General features: G+C 38.5%; 1 protein-coding gene across 6 annotated transcripts; it reads right to left on the bottom strand.

The window, feature by feature from the left end:
- Positions 1-265: 265 nt before the first annotated feature.
- On the bottom strand, positions 266-23,497 carry MIER3 (MIER family member 3). 6 transcript variants are annotated; one of them, XM_065662978.1, is made up of 13 exons: positions 23,418-23,497; positions 22,628-22,652; positions 20,458-20,603; positions 18,302-18,436; positions 16,665-16,785; positions 14,388-14,473; positions 14,120-14,192; positions 11,409-11,560; positions 10,886-10,967; positions 6,551-6,645; positions 4,584-4,711; positions 4,256-4,401; positions 266-4,172 (listed from the first exon to the last, which is right to left on the bottom strand). In XM_065662978.1, the coding sequence occupies exons 1-13, from the start codon at positions 23,424-23,426 to the stop codon at positions 3,715-3,717; spliced, it is 1,656 nt and encodes a 551-aa protein (XP_065519050.1). In that variant the 5' UTR covers positions 23,427-23,497; the 3' UTR covers positions 266-3,714. The 6 variants fall into 6 exon arrangements, with proteins under 6 accessions (XP_065519050.1, XP_065519052.1, XP_065519053.1 ...); XM_065662980.1 differs by having other exon boundaries at positions 6,551-6,642; XM_065662981.1 differs by having other exon boundaries at positions 20,458-20,585.
- Positions 23,498-25,176: the final 1,679 nt, after the last annotated feature.

Here is a 25,176-nt window from a genome sequence, read left to right as displayed (position 1 = left end):
ATCTGTTACTCTGAGGAGATGTGCAAGTCCCATCTATGACTTTGCTATACTTAAGCCACAATGTTTTCACATCTGAGTGAAATCATTACTTACCATTTTACCTGCATAGCATTTTTCACTCTTCTCTATGTACACTGGGTAGTGTGGCAGCGTGCACTTTAGTGGTACCTGGAGTTCTTAAAGTGCATTCAGAGTTGCTGCTAAGTTTCTCTGAAAATCAGGTGGCAAATACAGTGCAGATGCATGAAAAGCTTCACAAGCAAAGAAAGGTTTCCAGACATTTATTTCTGGAACTGTACACCAGGTATTAAAGTACAACAAATACAAAATAAGGCTCAAAAAAATCAGTGTGTATGTACAAATATTAAAACCAATGCAACAATAGCGACTTCCTCTTGAACATCTGATACTAAAACATGTTCCGATTGTCACTAGATTTGTTGTTATGCACAGGGTATGTACTTTGAACTGCGAATAACTAGAATCTCTGTTTTATTAGGAGGACTATAACCATTCCTACTGTATTTTACAACTGCTAGTATCTTCCTCCTTCTTTCAATGAAAAATAGAAATAAAAAAAATAGTAACCTTGTCATTACTTTATAAATTACTGTATTTAGTTTCCCTGTCTGTAGACAATGTGCTTGTAATGCTGGGCAAATAGTGTCCCTGTTGGTCAGTTTATCCATTAGTTTACATTCAAAGTTGAAACACTCACTATAGACTTTGGTTAAATTAAGTAGTATCGCTAGGTTCTACTTGATCTGAAGCTTTCCTATGTTTTTCATCCTCAGTTTTAAAAATTAAAAACAGGAAACAATTGCACAATTCATTGACCTAATTGTACACAATTTAGTATTCTTCTAACAGTATTGTACATCCTTCAAGTAAATTCAGCGGCTTGACCATGACAAGAGGAAAACTAAACATTTAAAAACCTATTATGAGGAGACATATGACTTACCAAAGCAAAAGTATTGCTATAATCACAGCACCAGTTACACTTCTAAATGAATCAGCTACCCTCTTCAGGTTCCCTGTACATAAAAAGGATACATCTACCAACACTGCAATTGCCCCTTATGCATTTTTTGGTTTGTCTGTAGGAAGAACAAGTGTGTCAAAGGACAAAGAATTCATCACAGTTTGTTATAAGAATTGTGCTTCACCATCTAGGGACCAAGGCAATGCAATTTCTTCATATGGTTGCAATTCAGTTATATTCATGCTGACTTTCAAAACACAATTCTTTTAATAAACAGTAACAAGTTCTCCATTTAAATGTTTAAACTGAGAGAAAAATAAGTAAGTCCAGCTTTTAAAAGAAAATTTCAATAAATAGCTATTTTACATGGATAAAATCATAGTGGTACAAATTTATGAATGTCACATCGAGCATGCACAAAAATGTTACTATACACGGAAGTAGTCAGAAAATATTGAAATAGATATCTAAAAAGATATGAAGAATTTACATATTTACAAAATCTTGCAAATTATTGCCTCATTTTAACAAGGAATTAAAAGTAAAAGACACCAGCTAGCTAGCCAACAGGCTAAATATGATCAGCATTTAAAAATCTATTAGACTAGCCGGAATTCATTTTTCTCTCATATCATTTTCTGAATTTTGGTCAAAAGTCTTTATTAAATAACTAAAGTGTCCATTCAACTTGCTGACAACCCAAACCTTAGACAAGCCTCTGTCTACATTAAGAGCCCAGCAATGCATAGATAAACTGAATATATTACTGCATCAGCTAATGAGAATGGGCATGTTCATTTAAGTGCAACTGGTATAAGCATTCAGTCATCTTTGTATAATGATTTCTGTACAGACCAGCCACTCACTGTAAACCCATAGATAAACTTGAATGTATAACAATGGAAGATCATGGCCAGTATTTTACAAAATTACATAAAATGTGCTGATTCATAAAGAAAAGAAACCAGGTACAAAGTTCAGCACAAAATGCAGCAAGAAGCTGACAACTTGGCTAAAAACGTCAAGAGTACAACACAGGGCCAAGGCTACCCGTTATTTACTGTGTACTTACTAAAGTTACCTATTTCAGATGTGTAAGTTAAGAACTGATTACAAAATCTTCTCTACTTTTGTCCACTGTGCTAAACTAATTTGTTTTTAATATGGTAAATGTGCTATTGCATGAACACTTCAAAGCAATCTTCATTACAATGCTGTAAAGAGAACTCCACATGCTGCATCCCAAACTCAGGATGTCAATGCAGTTCACAGTATGCATAATAAATACCCTCTTCCCTTTCAAATATTTAAGTCACTACTTTCTAACTACTCAGCATAACCTTGAAGCAACCACTACAAATATCAACAACACAAACTTAATCACTTGAATAATGAAAACAAATCAGTGGCAATTAAATCTGTAATACAAACAGTGCAAAGAAAAAGTATGGAGGGAAAGGGGTTATTCTATTTAAGTGAGGTTCAGATTCTAATTGAAAAACCCTGTAAGTTCTGTGCTACAACATGTTGCAATCCAGTCCTATGTTTGGTTTGACTTCCCTGCAGGAATTAGAACAAACGTTAGCCAGACAAACTTCCTGGATGGCTAAATTGCACTCAGTGTTCAAAATAAAAAAGTTATGGAGGTTAAGTAGCTGCTGAGAAACATTTTTACTTAACCTTTCCTATTTGAGCAATGGAGCGAAGTGCCATTTTTAAGCCAATGACTTGTCTAAACAAATAAATGCAATCCGTATTAAAGAAAAACTTTAAAATACATACTTCAAGGTTCTACTATTCCTATCTAAACTAGACAGACCCTCAAAACTAACACTTTGAACTGCAGTGCTCCAAACAATTTAAGATGTCTTCCAAATGCAGACTGTTTGTTTAGTGGTAAATCCCAAGCTGTGAGGACTATAGCTTTATACACCAACAGCTGTCTTAGGTACATGATCGCATTACTCTCCAAGGTTGTGGACAAAACCCATCGAAACACAACACAGCCTAAATAGCATCTGTTTCTGCCAGTAATTTTGAAGTACACAGACACCTATGGCAGCATTATTACTTCTGTGTAAGGTAGCCATGGCCTGTAGTTTTTTGCAACAGGATCGAAGTGTAGGTCTTCACACTTTACCCATGTTAAGTCCCTTGTGCTAGCTTCCACCAAGATGAACTTGCTGTTTTGTAAACTGAAGTGCTCTAGTTTAGTATCACATGAGAGAAGGTTCCATTTAAAAAACATCCGTGTATGTTTGTGCAGTTTAAATTAAAGAAACCCATCCCTGCCTTTATAAGAAAAAAAAAATAAATGCTACATTGAGCAGGGATCAGGATCGGTACCTGTAAACATTGTTATTCCACTGCATCCGTCACAGCAAAAGTAACTTAGACTAAAAAGCCACTCCAATCCAGTCAGAACTTCTGTGCTGGTTTTGAAATGGTGGCCTCCGTCTACAGGCTTTAAAAAAAAATGGAAGCAGAGCTTAAAGCTGCACCACAGAGTTCTCTGAGTCCCAAACTCCGCCTAACATCCTATGACATTTCCACATTTATGGACTGAAAAAAGAAATTACTCTTGATAAATCAAGATATAGTTCTATACATACAAAGACATCACTGATGTCATAAAGTTCAAACTTCCAGTGAAAGACTAAGCAAACCTGATAGCTCCCATCAAGTTTACTACTGCATAAAGTACCCACTGTTTGTTTAGTTTTCCACAGTCATTCTGAGTGAAGGGCAGCATGTTGGTGAAGAGCATGGGTACTGATAAAACCATTTGTTTCATTTGCAGATAGACTGCTGAAGTCAGCCACTGAAACAGCCATTTTGGCACTGGTAATATGATGTGTGTGGTTCTCCAAGTCTACACCGAGGTTATTTACAGAGACATCATTCATGAAAGATTCTGGGACAGGAATCCCCATTTTCAATCTCTTTGCAGGCCTTTCTGTCTCCTCACTGCACACGTTCACTGGGTTTAGCTCTGAATGATAAAAGCCAGTCTCAAATAAATTAAAACAATCACTTTCACCATTGCTAGGCAAGCTGAGCAATTCTTCTGTTCCAACAGGCACATGATTAACTGGTGCTCGGGGTAAGCTGTCCATAGGAGGAAAGGCATCATCCAGGCAGTTCACATCCGAAGTATGGCAGACCGTAGCTACACTGTTCGTCAATGCTGAAGAGAAGATGAACAGAAACGCAGATGAAATAGCTGTCTGCATAGTTACAACAAAAAGATTTCTTTTTTTCTTGATTTACCTGTCAACTCATTGGCAGTGATAGAGTTCAGAATGCTCAGTTGTTGATCGGGAATGGTTTCTGTTCGATTATTAGATGTTAAGGCTGAAGAATGCACAGCTCCACCAAGGGCTTCTGCTTCATCTACCAAACGATCCATGTAGTCCCTAAAATAAATTTGCATCCATAATGTTATTACTTAACAGGGCAACAAAGCCTAAAAATTATGATGAGTTTAATTTCAGCTGCCGTAGCCACTGCAGTACTACACTGCAATGACAGCAGGGAAAAAAATACTCTGCATTCACGATTTGTAACAGAAAACACATTCCAAGAATGTTTTACTTACGTAACTCCTGGATGATGGTTATATCTCTTCTTTCCAAATCTTGTTTGCTGAGCAAAGTAGTCATAACGTTCTGACTTTTTCCACATGTAATAGAAAGCCACACACTCAGCAACTGTTCTGGTTCTTACCTAAAAGAAGGCAGGAATAATTGACAAGATTAACATAAAGACTGACGTTTTGACATCTCCCCCATTCCCGTTCCTGCGATATCATTAGTTTTATTGTTCTAGTATCTGGAACAAACCAATTCAATCAGGAGACTTCAAACAGATTAATAGCATTGCATAGCATGTGTTCTACTGTACACATTACTAACTTTTTAAAAACTAGACTGAAACTATACCTACATCTGAAGCGTTTATATATATATAAATAAATAAATATAACAATTTTTTTAAACTTTCAAGATGCAAAAAGCTGAGCAGATCAATGACCTAAGAGAAGTGAAGTGGAAAAGATTTGGGTACTTATGCCTTTTGGGAAAGTGGAGGGTTTCAACAATAAATATTCAAACAACAAAATAAAACTAATCTGGTTGAGTATGTATAAAGGACTCAAGAAACTCATTTTGATCTATGTTAACTCTCTGTCTCCCCAAAATGCAGATAGCTATGTGAAGTCAGTTTCTTGGAGAAAAAGTAATTACTTCTACCTATATTCTTACAAACTATATCCATTTTTAGATGCAGAAACATTTCACATCATGATCAGCCCACAGTTCCAGTTTAAGTTTTACAACTATAATATACAGCTCTATCCAGATATAGTCTGGCAGTAAACTATACTTGAGCTTCATCAAACTTAGAGAAACATCAGAGAGAAACACAAAATGCCTTGGGTGTAAGTAGTAAACCTTGCTAGTGTAGGCACAACCATACCAGGCAGGGGAGAAAATGAGCAGATATCCTTATGCCTAGTACATGAACTCCCAGTGAACAATGCTTTGCAGTACAGGGGTAACGACACATCTTGTTAAATTTCTCCACATACTTATCTTGACTAGCTGATACTTTCCATACATAAATGACATCAGCTATGCTGGGTCCCAGAACTTTTCCTGAACTTTCTGGTATTTTACCTACTTGAAAAAAAAAAACCACACTGCAGATTTCTTAGACAAATTTTGCTTCCTCCTGGCAGATACATCAACACATGTACTTTCCTGCATGCTGGAAAAAGCATTTTTAAATTGTTTCTTTGCGTATCTGATGAATTACTGTTTATTGGCAAGGTCCATTTAAAATCTGAACCACCCAAACATTATCTAGGACAGGTTAAACCAGCTACTGAGTAGGAGCAGCTGACTGTTGTTGAACAGCAACCACCACCCTAGAAAGTTCACTTGAAATACAACAAAAACACCAGACTTCTGAAGAAAAAAAACCTTCAAGGAGGTATCAAAGCATAAAGGAGATACACAGAAGACGTGGAAACAGGCATATTGTCAGCCCTTGCTTTTTGACCACAAAAAAATTATCCCTATTCTGCAGGCACAGAGGAGTCAATCAGAAGCAGTCCAGAGCAAGGTTAAACTCCTTCATTGGTCAGAAAAGAGGACCGATGGAAGACTACACTTCCTGAGAACACAAATAGTGTGCCTGTTTCTGTAAACTACGCCTTCCTCATGACAAAAGTAAGTTAAGATGCAACTTCCCCTCCCACAGCCATAGTATTGAAATGCTGTACTTCTAGGAGACCACACATTAAAAGTAACTTATAATACAAATGAAAAAATGGATGCAACATCAACATAAGTCAGTTTCAGAGCTGATACATTTACTCATCTTGCAATGCCTAGTTTTTTCCAATGGCATCTAAGAAAAAATCAGCACAAAAATTCCAAGCTGGTTTTAATATATTGGTTCTAATTTCAGACTTCTTCATGGCTTCTGACAAATGTGTTGTTTTTACAGATATTCAGCATTATATCACGTACCAATTCTTCCATTTAACTGTAAAACACTAACCTTGTTTTTCTGTATGAGATGAAAGTCTTTTCCATAAATCCTAAGTGCATCTTCAAAGCTTCTGCATTCTTCTTCTGTCCATGCTGTCATCTCTTCTAGACAATTTCAAAAGTAGCATGATAAACTCACCAAGCTTTTACAAAGAATAAAACATTTGTTGCTAATGGATGAGTACCCAAATGCATTTAAAAAAAACCCAATAGTTCAGTTATTTAGATCCATGTTCTCTTCTCTATGGTACAGATATCCTACCTGAAATCTAACGTTTGTTATAAAGACTCATAGAAGAGTTTGACTTCTAAGATCTTTTATCATTAAGGGCAAAGGACATTCAAAAGATTTATTATTTAATAAGTTTGTTATCAAAACACGAAGTTTGATAACATTACTGAGGTGTAAGTGAGATAAATTGTCTGAATATTCCTTCTCACATAAGATATAAAGTACAGTGGTTGTTGGAAAAAAAGTGAAGGAACAACCTGCTGCAATGGATGCCCCTGCTCTGATTAAGGCACCACCGACACGAAGGCCTGACTGAGATCACGCCTGCTGTGAAAACCTGTAAGAACTGTGCAAGGCTGCACCTTCTCAGGAGCTAAGGAGTCTAGGCCATGTCTTACCAAGAGCCTGAGCTGGGACTAGACAAAACTAAAACTGCTACAGCTGCACAAAAAATAAAGGAAGGGTTGACTATGAGCAGTTTGCTTTACACTGTAAGTATCTGTAGCCTCTGAAAGCCCAATGAACTCTAGTGTACAGCAGCAGGATGCAAAGACATAACCTCCGCTGCAGCAGGGAATGGACATCTCTCAAGATGACCCTTCAGGGTTGAGACACCTCTTACCCAGGACCTGACAGCTGTAATAAGGTAAACTGTATTTTACCTAAAGCCTAAAAGTATACTATATACTAGCGATATGTATTTATATTAAGCCATAGCTTAATTATTAGAAGTGTAGTAAGTAGAGTTTGACCACTGCCCCATTACTGATTATTGTTAAATCATTATTATTCAATTATTAATTATAACTTGATCATTTAATAATGTAAATTTAGTTAATCCCGTAACAATGACATTTAATAATTTACCTATGACAAAAACTAGTGCAGTTGTCAGGAGGGCACTGACTACTTACAGAGGCATGGAGATAACCCTCCACTGAAATTTTCAGATGACATGGATGTGTGAAAAGCAGGACAATTGAAGTAAGATAAAATAACAAGAGGGAAAGAGAGAAACTGAAAGATGGCAAGGAGAAGGTGATGATAGTAATATACAAGATATTGAAAGTGTATTTAGTAGCTGCGTATCAGCATAAGGAATGCGGTCAAGAAAAGAGACCATTACAACATGAGGCTGAAAAAAGAAAGTGCCAAGAAACGCTGTTACCTCTGTGAATAGACCAACTGCTTAAACAACTTGGGGAGGAGACAGAAAGAAACATGAAGGCAGAGTATAAACTAGAACTGATGATATCTGGGCCACCTAGATTATCCAGATCTTGTCAGATTCCCAGATCTTGTGAAATTCATTAGCTAATAATTTCCCCAGAAGACAGTGATGGAGAGATCAGAATTCAACGTAGCCCGTTACTGAAACGGGTATATGTTGGGCCTCAAGGAGGCAACTGGAGAAATACCATAAAGACCACTCCATTGGACCCCCTTCAACTTGGCCAATCTGCACAAAAAATATGTGTGGAAGTCTAGTGAAAGCAAGATTGAGTATCTTCAGCATGTCCCCTTAATTGGAGGGGACTGTATTATTTTAGATCATTATGACTTTTGTGGACCAGGAGTGCTCTTGACTAAGGGATCATCCCTAACACTGAACCACATTCTATTACCTGCTGAGTATCATATCGGCTGGGAGGCACAGACCCTCAGGAGAGAGGGGAGCCCATGGCTATACCAGTAAGATTAAGTGAACTTTCTGCTGCTGTAGACTACAAAAGCAGTCTGCCTTCAGGCTATGAATGACAGTGCAAATAGTGATTACCCTATGTCTGTCCCTGTAGATATACCACAAAGCCATGAAACCACTTGTTTCACATGGGATAGAGTTAATTTTCTTTCTAGTAGCTGGCACAGTGCTGTGTTTTGGCTTTAGTCTGAAAACAATGCTGGTAACACACCAGTGTTTCAGTTGCTGCTCAGAAGCACTCTGAACAAGGAGTCTTCAGTTTGCCATGCTTTGCCAGTAAGGCAGGGCACGGGAAGCCGGGAGGAAGCAGAGACAGGACACCTGACCCAAACTAGCCAAAGCGGTGTTCTATACCACAGCACGTCATGCCCAGTGTATAAACCAGGGGCAGTTACCCGGAAGGGCTAGACTGCTGCTCAGGTTGGGCTGGGTATTGGTTGGCAGATGGTGAGCAACTGTACTGTGCATTATTTTTGCTTATTGGTTTTTTGCCCCTTCCCTTTTTAATTTCATATTCTCTCCCCTTGTTACTTCCCTTATCATCGCGATTGTTAGTAGTAGTTTATACTTCACTGTATATATCATACTCTAGTTATGGACTGTTCATATCTCAACCCATGGGAGTTAACATTCTTTCGATCCTCCTCCCCACCCGGACTGGGATATGGAGGGTGGGGGGAAGAGGGGGTTTTCTGTGTGGGTCTGAGCTACCGGCTGGGCTTAAATCATGACAATAAACCTTTCAGACTTCTTAAAAAGGACCTGCAAATCCCCTTCCCACCCCCCACCCCCCTTTTTTTTAATGACAGAACATGCAGTTTCCAAGACTAAATTTTACAAACAAACAAACAAATTAAAAAAAACCACTAAAAAAGAGTAAGATTTTTAAAGCAAAATAGCTCCTTTGAATAGGTTCGTTTTGTCTCATGTATTGTTGCTTCCCTACCTTGATTATGGTTTTGGATCTAATTAAGAAGGGATATTTCAGGCATTTTACATTCAAAATGGTGATCCAGAAATCTTCTGATAAGCTGACATTTAAAGACAATAGGAGGAAAAAATACCCCTGTGTTTCAAAACATTTCTGGCAGCAGACACTGAAACCAAGACCCTGCTGCTCCCAGATGAAGGTGATAATCATTTCATTGCAAGGCCATTTCTTTCTTCCTCACCCCATTAATTTTGCACTCCTTACTACAAAATTCTAAAGCTAGGAAGAGAAGAAAAGATCTTTACCACTGTAAAGTCTCACTGTTAAGAAATTATCTTGGGAGTGATAGATTTTTAATTCTTGTGAATAAAGTCTTGTGAATAGCAGTGAACTTCAGTGCATGGAATCAGTGAATTACCCCTGTTTACTCTAAAAGACAGGCAGAGAAAGTATTACCATCCTTTACCATTTTTAATGAGGGTATAATAAGTCCCATCTGATTGGGGCAGGGCAGGTACTAGCCCTTGGGACAGAATTTTGGGCTCTGAACCACAAATGGGCAGAAGTAATTTTTAATCCCCAAACAGAAATCCAAATCCTACAGGTGTGCGAGTTTGGATATAACCCTGCAACTGATACTTCCTTATTAATTAAGTCTACACAATCTCTTGTTGTACATGAGCTTTCTGAAGCACTGCTCTAATAGTCCTTATTATCCACTTCAGCTTTACCTTAGATACTTTCACAGCCCTTGTAAAGACCAAAGCTCCCTCTAGATCTAGTTCTTAATAGGGAATATCTGCAAGAATATCAACTTATACCAAGGCACATACACCATTTCTGCTTTATGCAACACATATGTTAAAATACAGGAGAAAGAACTGACTTTGTTAAATGACAGACTCTGATTTTCATTTAAGGGAATAATACAGTTAGGGACAAACAAGACAGAAACTTGTTTTCACTGTAAACTCAAGCAGAGCTTTCCCTGCTCTACCAAAGACCTGTGGGCTTACACAGTAAAACAAATTTAGGTTTGGCATAGTATAATGTTAATACTGAGGAAGAGAGTGAGACCTTTTTATACAGCCAGCTATATTCTCCTAATTTTGATACAAATATCATTGTATTACAGTTGATCATGATCTCAGAAAGATACTGTAATGTGGGTAAGAACTGCCCAAGAGCAAATTCACTTCTCCCCCAACTCCTCTCCTCAGTCTCTGCCATTGTTACAAGAGCAATGAAGGAAAGCAGGTAAGATGAAAAGCTGACCCTCAACTTCTATATGAGTTACAAACTTCTCTACCAGGAACTTCCAACTCACCAACAGTCAGATTATACCTAATCAGTGTTAAAGACATCATGGAAAGCGATATGCTCACCAATCTGATTCTTACTTAAGGTTTTGCTACACAACTTTTTTTTTTTTTATTTTTTCCCAACACACATTTCTGACAACACAGGTACTCTCTCTTACCCTGAGATGTCTTTCCTTTTGAGCAGTATCTCTCAATTGCTTCTTTAACATTATGGCTACTTTTAAGAAGTTCATGCAAGGCCTATAAGATGGAAAAAGTTTTTAGAAAAAGTCAAAGTTTGCAAATATGAAATCTAGAAAAGCAAAACTAGCTTTTCAGTGAGCATATCTAAAGTAAAAAAAGAAGATTTATCTTTATACATGATGAAAATTTCAAAATAACAACCAAAACCATCAAAAACCTGAGACAAGCTTTAACTAAAAAAAACAACATTATATGCAATTATTAGAAGAGCTGGATTTGTCAGCAGCATGTCAATCAGAAACATCACAGATCACATCACTGGTAACATTCAGATACTCCATGCTTAAAATTACAAATAAGATCATGACCCCAATAACAGCAAATTTAAAAGAAATAAAGAAACTGAGTATTGTTGCATGTGTAATACAAGGCAGAGAAAGAGAACACACGTTAAGTGCAAAGTAATGTGCCACAAATGGAACAGGATATAAAACATACTTGTTCATTGTCCCGTGTATGTAGTCCTTCAGGAATTCTGCCAATCATTTTTTCATTTCCTGTTCTTAAGGAAGTTTCAAAAAGGTATTCTTTAACTTTACTTTCTGAGATCACACCAGGTTTCCAAAGTAAATGGTCTTCATTTTCATAAGCTGTTGAAACAGAAACCCATTAACACCAGACGTCACATTTTTAAGGCTGTAACGTTAAAAGCTATTTCACAAAGATACGGAACAGGAACATAAAAGTAACCAAATCAAGCATCATCATGCTACTTTTAAATTGCAGCCCACTTTTTCCCTAAAAGCCTCAGTTAAGAAATAGTGTGACATGGCAAATAGATTCAGGCTCCATAAGGATAAGGGGTGGAACTACTGAGACAAGGAGTCTACAGAAGAGCAGCCTGCTGACAGCTAGATGATTTAAGTCTAATTATGTGTATATATTCATCATCTTCACATAAACAAACTAGCCAAACCATTTACAGTTGTATTCAGCTGTTTTCAAAAATTAAAATATAGTTCTATAGTTTACAGTAAAAGAGTACAGGATATTATTTTAGTATTTCAAGTGTTATGTGTCAAAAAAAAAAAAAATGGGAAGAAAAAAACCGAAGAGGCTAACTGGTCAATTTCAACTAGAATTTGCCAAAAATTACTTAGGAGAATGGAAATCTAGGTCTGAATGTGGTAATATATTCTTCCATTCACTAACAACTGAATGCTGTTAAAAACTTGTATGCTGCACACTTGACAAGCAACCAGGATGTACAGTCCTCCTTCATATTATGTTGAAACCAAGTATGCACCTCTTAAACAGCTTATATGAAAGACAATATACTGGAAATACGCTAGAGTTGGCCTGAACCTTTGTTGGCCTTTGTGCATGTTTTAATTCTAGATTAAACTATAAATCCTCTACTCTGATCAATAGATGTGGTTAACATTGCACAAAATGTTTCACATACTTTCTTGGCAATACAAAATCAGAGTTATTAAATTCAAACACACAAGTATAACAGTTGTTACAGTAGAAAAGATGAAGATTCTCAATTCTCATAAAACTGCAAGAAACAGTATTAAGGTAAGGTGAAGAATAAAATTACATCTATTTTCCAACTATTATTATATGATCTCTGAAAGTTCTCTTATGGCTTAAGAACATGGAAACTTTTAACAGACATGCTGCAAGTGTAAGGTTTATAAATGAGCAGAACTGCCTTCTAGCACAATTCTGCTAGCTGGAAATACACAGCAAAAATGTAAGCCCCTGTCTCCAATCACAAGCTCTTCATCGAGTACAGAAGAGGCTCTCACAAAATCCTCCACCCCTACAGCCAGGTCCAACCTCTTCAGAACACTGCTTATGCTCATCTTCAACCTCCTTTATCAACCAAGACAGCCCAGCACTTCTAACCGGGGTCCATGACTGATAATCTCGAGAGGAGCTCCTCTGTCTCTCGCATTTTGCAGCTACATCATTCCTCTAGGCCATGCCAGCAGACAAGACTTTTGATGGTTCTCTCTAGCACCAGCTCGTTCTAGAGAAAGTTGTCAGATTAACCCCTTCCTGGTCATCCTCTGGTTATTGGCATTTCTCTAGTTCTTGGCTGAGGAGAAGTCAAGATGTATAAATAGTAAAAGGGCGATCCAGATAAATCCAGTCTTCTCCATTTCTTACAAACAATAAGCATCATGCTTAAATCTTAGAAAATAGGAGACTTCCCTAGGTCTTGAGCAACACAAGAGATGCTCACTTGCCAATACTTCTGGATCCATCCATACCCAACATTCTTCTTCTCTACTGCAAAGCACCATTCTTCAAAAAAGCAGCTGGTAATGGTGAAAAGACTTTATATACTACACTAGAATAATATCCCCCTGAAATGTTACAGTGCAAACACAAATAACTTGCAGAAAATTTACAGAAAACAAACAGAATGCCCTTCATTATTAATATATCCCCCAAATTGTTCTGTAATTTCCCAGCTGTTCCACCCATTGCAAATTTCTTTCATTAGTTGCTTTCTCAATTCCACAGCTGTATGAGCTCTACCTTTCTCATAGTAAAGTTTTCTAAAAATACAAAATAGAACTCTTCTTTTTTCTACTCTAGCACAGTTGCGGTTTTTGACCTGAATTTGTACTGGAGTAATATAACACTTAAAATATTGAATTTTTTAGAAGACAGAAGTACCTACATCTTCTACTCATGCTACGGAAATTTAGTTTATTGCATTATTTTCTGTATCCATTTTGTAACCCACACTGTTGTGCTCCCAAGAAAAAAGTAGAATACTGTTTTGAAGATCTTCAATGTTAACAAAGTTACATCCTCGTAGTCCAATTACAATATTCTTATGAAAATATTTCCCTCTTAACCCTGTTTGCTGCACTCTAATAATACTTCAGTACTAACACTGTAATCCACCTTCCAGTGTTTTCTTGAGAATGTCCTTTCGAAACTGAGTTTCGAAGAAATCAAATTTCTGAGATATAATTATGTGACTGTGTTATTCCATTTTTTTTACTGCCTTTTTGTATGTGTGTGTGGTTTTCTATTGTTTGGGGGTTTGCTGGTTTGGTCTGGGTTTCTTTAAGACCTGTGAGTCTTTAAGCCACCGAATTTATCTTATAAATTTAAAGAACATTTTGTCATCAACTACTATGTATACGCATAAAATAGGAAGTAAAATATTCAGAAGAACTTACCCTTTTCATTATCAGTGTATTTGCCAAGATAAGGTGGAATTTCAGCCTGGTACTGTGAACCAACCATTATTTCCTGAAGATGTGACAAAAGTGAAAAGACAAAAGTATTAACTAAGCATTTTGTGTACGGAATCATTAAAAATGCCATTAACCTGGCATTTGACAGAGAATTCCAGAATTAAGGTAATATTTTAGCTATGCACTATAAATCAATGCATTTTTGTCACAGTAAAGGCTTTTTTAACTTTTTTAAAGATATAATTATTACCTTTCTCAAATCTTCAGATGAATTACCATTGTCTGCCTCTACATCTTCACCATCTGATTCTTTATCTCCATCACAGGTAGTGTTTGCTTCAGACACAAAGAAGTTTGGTTTTAGCTAGCAAGAATTTTCAGTTCGAGCACAGAACTACAAGGTATCACTGACTTTTGAAAGGAGCACCTGCTTTTATTCTGGGAGACACTTACCATGAATCTATTAACCTATATTTCTATGAAACTATCATGAAGTCAGAAAGTACTGGTATTTGTATACCGCAGAACTGAAACTTTTAATCATCACTGCAGCTTAGACAATCTACTTTATTTCTAAGATTCAAAGGAAATGAGATAATTTTTCTTCATCTATTTTCTCAATAAAGGCTTCTACCTTACAGAAAAGGTATGAGAAAAACAACTTCCACAACTATGACTTAGCCTCAGGTTAATCACAAAGAAAGTAAAGTTGAAGGCATGTCTTTCTAACCTACTAAAACCTTTCATCGGGAGTTTTAATGAGCACTCAAAACATTCATTTAAAAGAAGGTTGCCTAAGCATGGAGTGAAAACACAGGAGAGATATACAAAATGGAATAAGCAAAAACCAGCAACACACTGCTTATTCATCTCTAATCTCCCCGCCTCCACCCCCCAAAGAAATACCGCAGAGCACTCCAAGCAATACAAATCCATAGAAGAACTTATATTTTATAATCTGAAACACTTTGATGCTAGGTTCTGAAGTAATTCTATTTTTATAGCTGTATAATCCTAGCAGAATGAAATCTACAATTCTGATATGATTAAACCTATTTTGTATTCTCTAATTTCAGAAACAACATACTTATAGATAAGGTTGCAATTTTAGCTTCATCACAACTAAACAGAATCATCAGCCTCAGAGACAATATTCCAATTTTTTGTGTGGACTGAGGCTCTCCTGCAGTCATTACTACAATCACCAGTCTTACCTCTTTTTTATTATTAGAAGCCTTAGTTAGAAGCAAAAAGCTAACAAGAATGTGTGAAACAACAAGATGCCTGGATAATTGTAGGTAATTATTTCTTCCAGCTAATGCAAATTTAATAAAATAGCCTATATTATATAGTAGACATGTTTACCTTAAAACTTTATATTTTTTATTAAGTGTCTGAGGAATAGACAGACATGGAAAAAAGGATGAAATTGCCAACATCAGAAAGGACAACTCCCTCCTGAAATGGCAGAAATTTGATTTTAAAATGTCGAGCCAAAAGTTTTAATAGAGAAAGTAACACTCTGATAGAAAGCCATGACATCTGAAAACAATGATGACTGTTTTTTAATCCTCTATACGATGACAGGCTAGCAATTTTTTCTATAAAGCTGCCACACTTTCATTCTCATATTAAACAGTTCACAAGCAGTGTTCAAATGCTGGCCAAGTTTGGCCTTTGCTTGATTAAAAAAAGGGCATGATTATTTTTAACATTTTTGTATCTCTCTTTCAATAAAAATGTCTTGTATTTAGCATACAATCAGCAGCATACAAGGGGCTACAACTGTTGATGACTGAGGCAGAACATCCCCTTTATTATCTCCCTTCTCTAGAGGAATGAAATACCCCAGAAATAGCATAAAATACTTGCCAAATTAAAACCATGAGAATCCTCCACATTGCTCTAGTACCCTAGTGAACAAAGAAGCTGCAATAGCAATGAGGACTACCTTGTCCAGGTTGGATAAGTGAACTATTCGTTCTCAGGTCTTTCCTGTAATAGCTCCATGGGCAGTGAAATTTTGGTGGTCATGGGTTCATAGGCCCCAACAAATATAAAACCACTTGGGATCACCCTGTGAAATCCTAGCGGAAAAGTGTTTAATGTGTGAAAGGAAATAACCATAAAGAAACTGCATCCCTGCTCACATACACAGGCTGCATGGAGGAGTGCCTGCCTTAAAAGCAGCAGCAAATAATTTAGAAGAGAAACACTGACTTAATAGAACGGGTTACATATTAACGTAATTCAGTAACATACTGAAAACCATTAAGGGTGTTCATCAATACCACGTTAAGTTATTGTATTTGTAGAAAAATTAATTTTACTTGTGCTTTGAGCACAGTACCAAATACAAGTCTTTAAGGTAGTATCAAAGAAAACAGTCATGTATAACATCCTGCAAAGTACTGTTTCTCAATTCCCAGTAAGGTCAGCACTACTCTGCAATTCTGATATTTTAAGCTAAGAAGCTGTATACAATGCTAAGACTTTTTGAGTACTATTATAAAATTAGGTCTCCTACATCTTAGTGGCCGAGGAAAGAAGTCGGTAGCTTCATGCGAAGTAACTGATGGTGTCAAGTCATCAGCAGAGGACTGTGTTTCTTCATCATCACCCGACAAGAGGTCTTTAGCGATTTCCTCCTGTATCATTAAAATAAAAAAATAAAACCTCAGACTGACTGTTAAGTATAGACGGGTGAGCGTTTAGATACAGCAAATTCTAGGTATCATCAATTAAAATGCTTTACTGTAAGTAAATTTAGCAGACCACATGCCCTTAATTAAAACGATAGTTTGCACCTCCTAAATCTAAGACTAAATACATCCATTCATTTCAGAGTTGGACACATGGGTTAATTTTCCCTTAGTTTTCTATTAAAATAAACACACAGGAAGTAACTTCTGCAAGCATAAGATGTTCTTCTAACTGCTTACAATGAAAAATGCCAGTGGAAACTGCCTCAAATCTTTGGAATTCTGTCATTCTTTCCATCACAGACACACTAGAGCTTTAAAAGGCTGTTTCTCCTTAAACTCTGGGAAAAAACAAAACAAAACAAAACAGCCAGGCACTTTTGTAGACTTTTGCTGTGAGGACAGTTACAGGTCACAGACAACATGTTATCTTCCCAAAACACACACAAAAAATGTTGTTTCTGTATGTTAAAAAAAAAAAGAAAAGAAAAGAAAAAAAAAAGAGGATATTAAGAAAGAAAAAGCACACTTCCTCCACTAGCAGACGCGTTTGAGCCCCTTTGTACAGAGGTTAGGAAGGGAAGAACTGCGTTAGACAACAAGCCGACTACATTTTTGTAGCCTCAACACAATCATGAACCCTAATGAGAATCAGATGTGCAGAGCCATCATTATACCCTACTTTCTGCAGAGGTCACAATTACATCATAGCCCGAGAGAGGAAAAAAAAAAGAGACATATACCTACTACCTCCATTCTTTATAATCCAAACTACTAACTGCATATGCTTTATAGCAGAAAATCAGATTAAAATCTCAGAATTCAAAGTTAGCTTGTAAAATCACTAAACCCAAAGTTTTAGGTTTCTACATTCAGTCAGTGTAAATAAAAGAATTTCTTGCACTTCCCCAATTTAAGACCTTTCCAAAGTTTTAGGTTTCTACATTCAGTCAGTGTAAATAAAAGAATTTCTTGCACTTCCCCAATTTAAGACCTTTCCAAACAATATGCATTTGAAAGCCACATTCTAGAGCATTCAGGAGTGCATTTTAAAGTTATCCACAAATGTTTTGATATTTGGAAAGTGTGTTATAAGCCAGAATTATTATTTTTGGAGACTGCAAACATTATAAAAAAAACCCCACTTTTATTAAAAAAAAAAAAAAAAAAATCCAACCCATTTAAAGTTCTTTGGATGTGTTTTAGGACAACTTTTAACTTTCTAATTTCTCATTTTAGTAACATAGTGCTAATTAAGTTGCTATGCATTTTTAAGTGTGGTAATAAGAATTAGAATAAAATCCTCAATATCCTTGAAAAAGAATTAATTCAGAGTAAAACCGTACACTGATATTAACAAAGATACATAATTTGTCATATCAAGAGACAGTGCAAAATATTTTAAGGTCACTTTGATTTCAGCTTTTAAATCATAATATGTGGGAAAATGGTTCTGACTTACTTTATCTAGAGTCATATCTGGAAGTTCATCTGCAAGTTCACTTGGAGAGCTATCCGCACTGGAACCTGCTATAACTGGAATCGTGGGTTCATAGCCATAGAATGCCAGTAAATCTTCCAACGGCATGTTTCCTTCCTAATACAAGAGGATTTACAAACATATCAACCCACTGCCAAATACATGTAGGCAGTTCAGACCTAAAAGGTTAAGACATTACTCTGAAGAACAGAAGTAAAAAAAAACCCAAAACAAAATCAACAAAAAACCCAAACAAACATAACTGAAACCATGAATCTTGATTAGAGATTTAAAGTATTTTCAGGCACAGGACTGAAATTATTCATAACCATGTCTCTCGGCATAAAGGGAAATTCCACCAAGCTACTGAATAAAACTGTTTACTGTGTGAAACTAAAGAATAAATATAAAAAACTTCCTCTTATTGAATTTACACTGTACAGCATGATTTGCCTATATTTCAAGACAGTGGATACCCTAGAATCACTAACAACCCCCCTACAAGAGAGTAATCCAGAAAAAGTTGGAAGTCTTCAGTCCTACATAGTTACAGCTGCAAGTGTGCAAACCCCCGTATAAATAAACCAATCTAGCAACTTTAAAGCCCTTCTTTCCATCTCCCACAGAATATACTTTTATCATGATCACTGAGAAGGTAATAGAAGACTAAGTCTTGATTTGTAACTTGTTTTTTCCAAGAGCTTCTGATCAAGTGATTTTAGCAAGCATCATTACACTTACACCCTAATACAATTAATAAAACAATAAAGAGCAAATATTTTTTTAGTTACCTGACTCAAGCCATCAAAATATTAAAAATATTTTCCAATATTTATACCTTTAAAAGTTATATTACCTTTAAAAAATTCTTGTTGAACTCATACACTGATTAAATTACTTGTTTTCTTTAGTCAGCTAAGGTCTTAGTCCTGTAAAGACTTTTCATAATGGGTAAACGTAAACTCATGTCCAAGTCTTTCCAGGATCGGGACCTAAAGTAATAAAGCGTTTAAGATGAGTGGCTCTCTCTTCCTTCATTAGAGAAGTAACAAGATAATTTTGTGGAGTAACAACTCCATTATAACCACCAGACTTGGCAAACTGCTTTGCTATTATAATTGCAAGCACATAATCAGCAAAAAATCTAATTGTAAAGGTAGCTTGACAGGAAAAAAAAGCCCCAACCAACCACAAACAAAAAAAACCCCAAAAAGCCAGAAGTATAAAGAGTGTCAACTCCATACCTAGAAAATTGTTTTTCACATGGACTATAAAAACACTGCCTCTTATCTGATGCTACAAATTACTTCCTTGGGGCTCTGTTGGCCAAAATCTGCAGTTATGCCGAGTGCTGTAAGCGGGTCACTGAACAGTAATGCACGCAGCATCAGTTTGTGGGTGTTCAGCATACTTTGAAATGTTTAATGCACTGCCACAGATGAACAAGAGGTTTACACAGGAAAAACATGTCAGTAAAAATGGTAAAATGGAATAAGGAAAGCCAAGGAGCACATTTGCCATTTTGTACACTCACCAAATGCCAAACTGATGAAACTAAGACACAGAACTGCCATTTACATAGCAAATGAATGTGATCCATCACACCTAAAACAGGACTGTTTGTCTGCATATTGGAAAAGCAAAACCTGCCCAACAGAATCAAATACTGTTAGCTGGTCACTTAACAGTATGTAAAATGGGCAGTGTCAACTTATATACAACTTCTAAACTTAGAAGTGATATTGGAAGACAGGACTCTAAAACTTGCTTCCATGATTCACCTACCAAAACAAAAGCACTACTAAATGAACTTAGAAGTGATATTAAAAGACAGGACTCTAAAACCTGCTTCCGTGATTCCTCTACCAAAGTGAAGGGACTACTAATGAAAAGTACGAAGTTAATATAACACTAATATGAACTTATCATAACACTAGTATCTAAGCTAAGTTCAGCCTTTTTGTGAAGATGCACTACTACATCCTAACAAGACCTGATTTTCTTTTTTTTAACAAGTTGCAAAGGTGTGTTGCAGGAAACTGACTTAATAGAATACCAACTGAGAAGCAGGCTGAGTTCTTTTCACTAGAAAAATTGTAACATGTATAAACATTTACAAGAAAGTGAGTCACTCTTACCTTTTCTAAATCTTCAATTTCAGTGCTGAAATTTTTGCTCTCTTCCATCATTTCCTCTTCCTCAAGGGTTCGCTCATCATCATAATCATGTACCAGCATCTCAGCAGATGGGTCAAAGTCATGATCCTCTGACGATAAAGAGCCAACTATCAAAAAAACTTAATTTGAGTAATCTTTTTTTGCTATACCAACATATGAAATTACATGACAGAAAAAAAAAAGGTAGCATGAATTCTCTTACATACAGGGTCAGAACTCTCAATGGAGTAACTCAAAGTCCTAACTACTTGACAAATTCAGCTGTTTTCAGCTGACCTCTTTCTGTGTTTGTAAGCAATAGGTGCAGTTTTCTCTTTTGCAGTATATTTGGAAGAAGTACCTAAACTACTAAAACAAAGTTTCACAAAGTAAAATCCAAAATAATATTTTACTGAATAAAAGGTTGTTCAAAATACCCTTGAAATCATCATTAAGATACAAAGCACACATCAAGGTTTCAGATGCTGCAAGACCATGATTTACAGAGTCTGATTCTACTCATGTGATGTGTATGGTAACGAGTGTAGTTTTTCACTGCTAAACAGCTAAATTAGGTTATAAATTACCTTCTTACCACAGTAGGAAGGTAAATAAACAATAAAGATTTGCTTCAGATTTGCATCACAGATGTAGCTTTTATTAAAACTACTTTAATTCTTAGCACTTGACCGAGAAAGGAAGAATAAACGTAGCAGAGTTTCAAGAAATATTGAGGAAAATATACTGGAAATGAAGCAATGCTTCCAGTAGTTCACATTAACAAGCCATGGTGACAGCTCTGTGGTCTAACACTTTTTCATTACTTAAGAGGTACTTTAAATAATTAAAAAAGTACTGTTATTAAGTGTATTTGTATTTATATTTGTATTTGTATTTATATTGTAAGTGTATTTTAAGTGTATTTTAATGATAACCTTTCTGTTACAAAGGTTATCATTAGATACAACAAGTTTTAAAGATGACAATATTCTGCACCCCAAAGTGGTGATAAAAATTACTAAATTACAGGGTTGTTTTGCTCTTTAGTGTTAACTTTCTTACAGAGGACAGAAACAGATTGGGGTATTTCTCTTTCATGTCTGGTTTCCCTTTTAATTCTTACATTCTACTGCTCTGTTGCAATCCTTGGCTTACAAGCAGCTAAGAAAAGGTTTACTAAGAATTATTTCCATGTAAGAACTTCTGAGGAAGTTCTGCAGGGAGCAGCTACAAATTTTCAATCCTCTCCAAAAAAAAAAAATAAAGCAGTATCCCTCTTTGCACCACTTCCAGCCTTGAAAGAGACAGTTCTATACACTGAACTTCAGAGTCTTAAAGCATCTAACTAATTTTTCATCGATTAGGTTAACTGCTCATTCCTAATATGCAGGTAATTAAAGCAAACTTTCACTGCCCACTTAATACTGTGAAAGTTCATATCATACTGTAGAGAAACATTCATGCCTTAACCTATTTATATATATGTGTGCTCAAGATTATTGTTTCTAACCCATATTCTAACCCATTTTATGTCTGAATAACTGAAGTGAAAGTTCTTTTATCTAAAGTCTGTGACAGGAATAAAGTCCCAAGTATTCAAAAAACAAGCTCAATAAATTTTGTAATAGTTAAAAGAGACAACAACCAATGCAGAAGCAGCTATGCAGAAATACAGCCCCCAGATACTGTTTTGAGAGTAGCCCTCCTGATGTTAACTATGTGTGCTTGTGTAAAGTATTCCAAAGAAACTTAACAGCAATTAAAGCCTTAAAAATTACTTATCACTACGATTTAAAACATCTTGTTATTACTAAGAAGTCTAAAATTTACACAAGCATATAGTTATCAGCAACAAGAGAAGCAGTCTCTCTCTAGGCTACCTGGCTTTACTGAGATGCTGACTTAAAAGTGCAACAAAACGTTGTCCTCATTTTGGGTTCCGAGCAGCCAATTACTAACTGCAACCAGAGTTAAGGGAAGGACTCCACAGTTCACATCTCCTTCTCTCAAATTTATCTAGCAGGCGGTTAATTGCGTGGAGATGAAGCGTTAGGAAAGGTACGAAACGATAAATTTGGGAAGAATCAGGAAGGCGAGCGCAGCGTGCGGGCTGCAGGCCGGGTGCCGGAGCAGGAGGTGGGCGAGGACGAACCTGGGCTCGAACTCCCAAAGGAAGCCTGCGGAGAGAAGCGAGAGCAAAGTGAGAGCGGGCTCCCACCGGCCGGGCAGCAGGCAAGGGTCTTCATTTCATGCTCCCCGCCTCCATCCCCGGAGCTGTCCGCCCTTCCACTGCCGGCCTCGACCAGCCCCAGCCCCTTCGTCCCGCCCTGCTGGCCCGTCCATCCCGTTCACCCTCTGCCTTCCCTCCTTCGATAGCTCGCTCCCCACCTGCCGCTGTCCTCTCCTCCTTCCCCGCGGGTAAAAGCCCCCCAGGAGCTAAGGCCAGCCCGACCTGCGCTATCGATCGCTCCAGCCGCGGCCGGGAGAGATATGACAGGGGTACGCAGCACCGGACCGGCCGCCGCCTCTCGCCCGCTCCCAGCCCGGGGCTTGCTCCTCCTCCCTCCCGCCGGGCGCTTCTCCATCGCCCGAGCTACGGAGCCGCCGCAGGCCCGACCGGCTACCCCCCGGGCCCTCCGCACCGGCCGCGCCCCCCTCCGCGCCCAGCCCAGGCCTGTCGGCCGCCCGCGGGCTGCGAACCCGGCACCCGCGCTGCGCGGCGCCCGCCGTGCGGCCTAGTCGCGCAGGCTCCCGCTGCCCCGGCGCCGGCGGCTCCGCCGTCTGTCCCGCCGCCCCGCAGCCCGGCACGCCTTCCCGCGGCGCCGGGCGGCCCCGGAGGCGCCTTACGGGGATGTCGAGGCGGGCCCGGGGGGTCTGCCAGTGGCGGCGGCCCACGGGGAGCCGGCCGAACTCCGGCGCCCCAGCCCGCTTTCCCCGCTCACCTCCGCCATATTGGGACGATCGGGCTGAGGAGCAGCGCTGCGCCGAGTGCCCGGATGGGGCCGCTAAGCCAATGGCAGCCGCCGAACCGTCAGCCGAAGCCGGCCGGGAGAGAGCGGAGGGGCCGTCAGGACCGGGCTGGGGCGGAGGAGGCGGCGCCGGGGCAGGGGCAGCGCCCGGACCCCACCTCCGGCGCCGCCGCGGCTTTTCGCCCCGGCCGGCGAGGGCGCCCTGCCCTTCCTGGTCAGCTGCGCGCCAGGCCTGCCCCGCCCAGAGAGGGCGCTCAGCGCCAACCTCTGAGTCCAGGCCACAGCGGCTCGGGCTGGCTTCCGCTCGCCCCGCCTCGGAAGCCTGAGCCGGCGGAGGCTGCCCGCTCTGGGGCGAGGCGGGCGGCAGTCGTGCCGCCCCAGGGCCCCCCAGCCGGCTGGAGCGGAGGCAACTGGGTCATCATGACCGTCTGGGTCAGCATGTCTGCGACCGCCGCGTTGTGCCGTCCTGTCCCGGGCCGAGGGTGCCCTGCGGGAGCAGTATCCGATTGTGTCACCCGCGCCTCCCCCGGTGTCGAGCCCCTTCCTAGGTGCTGGAGCGGAGGGCGGCTGGTAGTTACACTGACACCAAACATCCTGAGAGTCTAGAGCAGGACACAAAATGTCCAAGCCTTCAAATACCAAGCTAGTTAGGTACATCAGCAGTGCAGCTCTATACTGTTTATTTATTCTGCTGGGACCTGTTGCTCTGAGAAAGCATAAATTAACTTGTTTCACGGGCTGCACTGATGAGTCTAGTCTAATTCCAGTATATAAGCTCTGTGTGTGCCTTCATACTACACAACAGCCAACAATGTAGACATACCTGCTCTTGACGTACCTGGGGTAAGATGCTGACAACTTAAAAAAACTCAAAAACTTGCAGAAATGCTTTTCTTTTTCAGGAAACTTGTCATGGTCACGAACAGCTACAGCAGTACCTCATCCTCTGACTGCTGATCAGTCGTTGCCTCTTCCCGAAGTTGTATACACAGTGTACCTTGCATGTACTCAAAAATTAGGAAGAAATATTTAATAATTTACTTTGGTCTGGAATGCCATTATAAGTCATTGATGTTCCTTAGAGTCTTTCAGGTTTGTTGCTCCCTGCATACACAGAAACCCAATTCCTATCCCTTTTCCCTTGAAGCCTCAGCTCAGGCAAGATTCTGATGAACGTGGAAGATGTAACACATATACAAGCCTGTTCATCTTATCAATAAAATAGCACAGAAAGTGCAGCAGGAAGAATCACCATTTCAATACATATTTGCTACTATTTACATTTTCTCAATATGAATTCTTGCCAATTTGGATGCAATTAGCTATTTCCTAACTTCTGAAATACTTTATTACTTCAACTGTTCTTCTTGTTCTTCAAGAGTCTTTCAACTGTTTCATATGATCAAGTTTTTCAGTTGTGTGCAATTTTACAGAAAAATCTTCTGTTACAAATGTGGTATTTAATCTTTTATCATGTTTAGAATTGAGTTTTATTATGATTCAGACCTCTCTGATAAAGAAGTACGAACTTACAGCTCCACCACAGCAGGTCAGAGAGGGTGTTCCAGAGCTGTCATAGAAGTTGCAGCAAGAATTCTGAATTCTGGAAAAACTAGCGCTCAGAGTTGTGGACAGGGAAAAAAATAATAAAAAGAATATTAAAACTTACTGGGTTCTAAATCATAATGGTGGAACAAAACAAGCATTTATTTTTGTTGTCTTTCCCTGGGGT

The sequence above is a fragment of the Lathamus discolor genome, chromosome Z (genome assembly GCF_037157495.1).
Source record: "Lathamus discolor isolate bLatDis1 chromosome Z, bLatDis1.hap1, whole genome shotgun sequence".
Lineage (NCBI taxonomy): Eukaryota > Metazoa > Chordata > Aves > Psittaciformes > Psittacidae > Lathamus > Lathamus discolor.
The sequence above is the reverse complement of the archived record's forward strand: the minus strand, read 5'-3'. Positions and strand labels throughout refer to the sequence as shown.